Source organism: Corythoichthys intestinalis, chromosome 21, assembly GCF_030265065.1.
Source record: "Corythoichthys intestinalis isolate RoL2023-P3 chromosome 21, ASM3026506v1, whole genome shotgun sequence".
Taxonomy (NCBI): Eukaryota; Metazoa; Chordata; class Actinopteri; order Syngnathiformes; family Syngnathidae; genus Corythoichthys; species Corythoichthys intestinalis.
Window position 1 is genome coordinate 27,234,615 of NC_080415.1, and position 6,000 is coordinate 27,240,614.

The 6,000-nt window shown below is 38.9% G+C and overlaps 1 protein-coding gene across 1 annotated transcript in view; it reads right to left on the bottom strand.

The window, feature by feature from the left end:
• Positions 1 to 5,573, bottom strand: part of LOC130909592 (glucagon receptor-like) — a 43,178-nt gene extending 37,605 nt beyond the window's left edge. The window contains exons 1-2 of the mRNA XM_057826267.1: positions 5,476 to 5,573; positions 328 to 401 (exon numbers count right to left, since the gene is read on the bottom strand). Coding sequence (XP_057682250.1) covers positions 328 to 387 — 60 coding nt within the window. The 5' untranslated portion in view covers positions 388 to 401; positions 5,476 to 5,573. The remainder of the gene's footprint in view (positions 1 to 327; positions 402 to 5,475) is intronic.
• Positions 5,574 to 6,000: the final 427 nt, after the last annotated feature.

The window sequence follows — 6,000 nt, forward strand, 5'->3', positions numbered from 1 at the left end:
CACTCATCAGTAATTAAATTACTTTTTCAAGAAATCTGTGACAACACTGGTCCTGAGGCAAGACCCTTAATGCTACCCAGCCGACCTCAGGACATGAGAAAACACAATATAGATAGAGTCACATTGGCTCGGCTGTTGCCCAGATTAACAAGATCCTCGTCAGTTGCTAGGGAACCAGGGCAACCTAATGTGAAATAGGCAACTGGAACAATACATACTGTAACTGGACAAGGCCAGAGAATATATACATATATTAATTAAATCCCCCAATAAAGGTCCTTCCAGCCTATTAGATATTGTACACAAAAGGAAAAAGTCTAAACTAACCATGGGCAGGTTGACAAGCAGCAGACAGATCATGGTCATGATGTCCCTTGTGCTGTCCATGGTGGTCCAGTGTTCTGAAAGATGAAAGTGGCAAAAAAATGTGTAAAATATACGTATACCCTCATGAGACTTAGTAAGACATCCTAAATATCATAAAAAAGTTAGGGTTTTGTCATAAAAGATGACCACATATGAAGACAGTGGGTTTATCATAATACAGTTGGGCAAATAAGTATTTAGTCAACCACTAATTGTGCAAGTTCTTCCACTTGAACATATGAGACAACAATGAGAGACGGAATGTGGAAAAAAAAAAAACAACAGAAAATCACATTGTTTGATTTTTAAAGAATTTATTTGCAAATCATGGTGGAAAATAAGTATTTGGTCAATACCAAAAGTTAATCTCAATACTTTGTTATGCACCCTTTGTTGGAAATTATGGAGGCCAAACATTTTCTGTAACTCTTCACAAGCTTTTCACACACTGTTGCTGGTATTTTGGCCCATTCCTCCATGCAGATCTCCTCTAGAGCAGTGATGTTTTGGGGCTGTCGTTGGGCAACACGGACTTTCAACTCCCTGGCTGTGTGTTTGGGATCATTGTCATGCTGAAAGACCCAGCCAGGTCTCATCTTCAATGCCCTTGCTGATGGAAGGAGATTTTCACTCAAAATCTCTCGATACATGGCCCCATTCATTCTTTCCTTTACACGGATCAGTCGTCCTGGTCCCTTTGCAGAAAACAGCTCCAAAGCATGATGTTTCCAACCCCACCACCCACAGTGGGTATGGTGTTCTTCAGATGCAATTCAATATTCTTTCTCCTCCAAACACGAGAACCCGTGTTTCTACCAAAAAGTTCTATTTTGGTTTCATCTGACACATAACACATTGTGTTACTGATAGTAGCCTTTGTTACTGTGGTCCCATCTCTCTAGGTCATTCACTAGGTCCCCCCGTGTGGTTCTAGAATTTTTGCTCACCATTCTTGTTATCATTTTGACGCCACTGGGTGAGATCTTGCATGGAGCCCCAGATCGAGGGAGATTATCAGTGTTCTTGTATGTCTTCCATTTTCTAATAATTGCTCCCACAGTTGATTTCTTTACACCAAGCGTTTTACCTATTGCAGATTCAGTCTTCCCAGCCTGGTGCAGGTCTACAATTTTGTCTCCCGTGTCCTTCGACAGCTCTTTTTTCTTGGCCATAGTGGAGTTTGGAGTGTGACTGACTGAGCTTGTGGACAGGTGTCTTTTATACCGATAATGAGTTAAAACAGTTGCCATTAATACAGGTAACAAGTGGAGCCTCGTTAGACCTCGTGAGAAGAAGTTAGACCTCTTTGACAGCCAGAAATCTTGCTTGTTTGTAGGTGACCAAATACTTATTTTCCACTCTAATTTGGAAATAAATTCTTTAAAAATGAAACAATGTGATTTTCTGTTTTTTTCCCCACATTCTGTCCCTCATGGTTGAGGTTTACCCATGTTGACAACTACAGGCCTCTATAATCTTTTCAAGTAGGAGAACTTGCACAATTGGTGGTTGACTAAATGCTTATTTGCCCCACTGTATGAGATATATGTATTTGCTGCTTGGGACCAGAATAATCTAGGGTGACATAGGCTCCTACCAGAATGGACTGTTTGTCTACACATTGAATTTTCCTGGTAATGGCAAAATGATAACTGAGTCCAAATTCAAATCAAATTCATAGCAGAGACAGTTCACAGCAGTTTCATGGTGCATTAAGCGCCCGAACTATTTTTGATTTGACTGTTTTACCCTGGAGACCCCCGTTTACGGACACAGCGCAACCGCTTTTGTTTCAACCCAGCCATAAAAAGAAGGTAAGTAATTCTATTAATAATTTGAAATATCTATCATTTTTAGTTTAGAATTATTAATTGATGTCTAATATTTAGTTAAAAAAAAAGACTTTACAAAATTATTCGCTTGCATATTTTAATCTTAAAAACAAATTACTCCACAATGAAAAAAATAGTGTCTGCATATAGGTCACGGATATCTACCTCATAACTATCGCTAAATTGTATTTTTTTCCTGTTACTGTTGCATTTTCCCCGATTCCCCCTAAACTCCACTATGGCCAAGACCAAAGAGCTGTCGAAGGATACCAGAGACAAAATTGTAGACCTGCACCAGGCTGGGAAGACTGAATCTGCAATAGGTAAAACGCTTGGTGTAAAGAAATCAACTGTGGGAGCATTATTAGAAAATGGAAGACATACAACACCACTGATAATCTCCCTTGATCAGGGGCTCCATGCAAGATCTCACCCCATGGCGTCAAAATGATAACAAGAACAGTGAGAACCACACGGGGGGACCTAGTGAATGACCTACAGAGAGCTGGGACCACAGTAACAAAGGCTACCATCAGTAACACAATGCGCCGCCAGGGACTCAAATCCTGCACTGCCAGACATGTCCCCCTGCTGAAGAAAGTACACGTCCAGGCCCGTCTGTGGTTCGCCAGAGAGTATTTGGATGATCGAGAAGAGGACTGGGAGAATGTGTTATGGTCAGATGAAACCAAAATAAAACTTTTTGGTAGAAACACAGGTTCTCGTGTTTGGAGGAGAAAGAATACTGGATTGCATCCGAAGAACACCATACCCACTGTGAAGCATGGGGGTGGAAACATCATGCTTTGGGGCTGTTTTTCTGCAAAGGGACCAGGACGACTGATCTGTGTAAAGGTAAGAAAGAATGGGGCCATGTATCGAGAGATTTTGAGTGAAAATCTCCTTCCATCAGTAAGGGCATTGAAGATGAGACGTGGCTGGGTCTTTCAGCATGACAATAGCCACGTTTACATGCTGACTTTTATTCATACCGATTCAAATCATTCCGAATGGAAATTTCACATCAGCTGTTTACATGTCACTTCATCTATTCCGATCCCGCGTTTACATGTGACTGCCTTTATTCCGAAAGGACGTTTGACAACTGCCGTCTGACATGCGCAGATTAATCAAAACAAAGCGTCACGTTGCAAAACATGGAGATCGATCGTCAGATCAGCTGCTGTTTTAACTTTTCGAGTGGAAACAAAACTTCAGAATGATACGCCGTTCATTTAAAAAGTTGTGTGGGTGCGCTGTGCGTGTGCTTGGAAGCCATGTTGCAAGTGAAGTTACTTACGTCACCGAGTGACGTCACCACGTCAGTACGGAGCATGCGCAGAAAGAACGCAACCAGACACCATTCCGCTTCCCTGTTTACATGATATAATTTTACTTCTAATCGGTTTGGGAAAAGGAATATTCCACCCCTGTGAATCGGAATGAAATTCCATTCGGTTTGGGCCTGTTCATTCTGAATGAGGTGTTTATATGGAACACATTTATTCGGTTTGAACAAATATTCCGATTGTAATTGGAATATTTGGCTCCATGTAAACGTGGCAAGTGATCCCAAACACACAGCCAGGGAAACAAAGGAGTGGCTTCGTAAGAAGCATTTCAAGGTCATAGAGTGGCCTATGCAGTCTGCAGATCTCAACCCCATAGAAAATCTGTGGAGGGAGTTGAAAGTCCGTGTTGCCCAACGACAGCCCCAAAACATCACTGCTCTAGAGGAGATCTGCATGGAGGAATGGGCCAAAATACCAGCAACAGTGAAGAGTTACAGAAAACGTTTGGCCTCCGTTATTGCCAACAAAGGGTACATAACAAAGTATTGAGATGAACTTTTGGTATTGACCAAATACTTATTTTCCATCATAATTTGCAAATAAATTCTTTAAAAATCAAACAATGTGATTTTCTGGGTTTTTTTCCACATTCTGTCTCTCATGGTTGAGGTTTACCCATGTTGACAATTACAGGCCTCTCTAATATTTTCAAGTGGGAGAACTTGCACAACTGGTGGTTGACTAAATACTTATTTGCCCCACTGTAATATCCCTCCTCTTCGAAGAAGGTGGCATTTTGTCGACAAGAATCTGTCGGGGCTCTGTGAGTGTGCGTGTGTGTCTGTGTGGCGGGGGGTCATGTCATCAGCTAATCAAATGTGTGTTTAAGGGGGGGGAAATTGACCGGCACATTCCACAAGTGAACAGGGGTAAATGTAAGTCAGAAAATAAGTAAAATTATTCATTCATCAACCATTGTTTTCTTTCAGATATAGTGTATATCTCATTTATTTCATAATCATTACATTTCAAGTGCTTAAAACCAATTATTCAAATATACATATTCATATTACGAATTTTTTTGTTTAGTTTTTTTAATTGTACTTTGTAAAAAAAAGGGGGAAAAAACAATTCTTATCTGTATCTCTTTCCAGTACTGTTAAATCTAAATAAATACATTGAACACACACAAAAAAACCTTTTTTTTTTTTTTTTAAATGTAATTAAGCTCTGCTTATACTTTGCAGATTTTCGAGGGGGTGTGGACCGTCACGATTAACCGCAAAAAACGAGGGATCACTGTAATTTCGAAGTCTTCAAATGAGAACACGAGATTTACTAGTGTTTTACATTGCAGGTTTTACTAAATAGTGTCAATTTTTATGCCACATCAAGCCGATCTAAACTAACTCTACTTTTGTTCAGAAATCCTGGATGTAAAGTTAACCTTTTCGAGTTTTCTTTGTTGAGCTACTGGAGAAGCCTTAAAGAGATTTTGACGCCATTTCTTCATTTATTTGAAAAGGCGTTAAGTGGTGTAGACACTACAAGAGGGTGCAGACAACATCCCTGAATGTGCACAAGGGGTCAAAGGATTGTAATAATGAACACAATTACTAATTAATTTTTAAAAATTACCAAACTACTCACTTGCCCTAATAATTAATTATGTATTCATTTAATTTTTGCTCTTTTTTTTCTTCCATATTTTAGATACTTTGTTTAATATTTTCACGAGTCGAACAGTTAATTTGCAGCATTTTAGGACATATTGTGGGTGACATCTGCTCTATTGTGAGTGACATCTGCTCTATGCTGCTCTTTCAAATGTAACATAATTTGCACATTCTATTATCTTATGAAATCACGCCAAGTTTTCTTCAATCGTAATCACATGAGCATTTAACGCTATATTTGTCATGCAAAGACACATAAAAATAACATTTACACACGTGCATATGTCAAAAGAAAGCAGATTTACTTACATGTCAATATACCTGATGGGGATGAATTTTTTTGCTTGCTGTGCTGGTGGCTGACACACTGAACATGTACACACGTGTTACTCCTTTTTACTCTTTTCCAGTGTGGCTGCAATGTGCTCAGTGCAAAAAAAAAAAAAAATAAATAAAAGCGTGGCCTGCTCCACCTTCACTGGTGACGTCACAGAAATACTGCCGCGTGCAGTAAATACATGCTGTAAATTAACATGAATTATGACAATATACATTTTGATATTCCATCAGAAAAATGCATGTTTGGAACATCATTTTGTTCAAATGAGGTGCCTGAGTAGGATCAGAGCTTCAACCTTGTTAAATATTTGTTCTGACATTTGTAAATAAATTAAAGCACAACAAAAAATGTATTTTTACTAGAGCTGTCAAAGATTAAAATTTTTAATCGAGTTAATTACAGCTTAAAAATTAATTAATCGTAATTAATCGCAATTCAAACCATATATAAAATATGCCATATTTTTCTGTAAATTATTGTTGGAATGGAAAGAT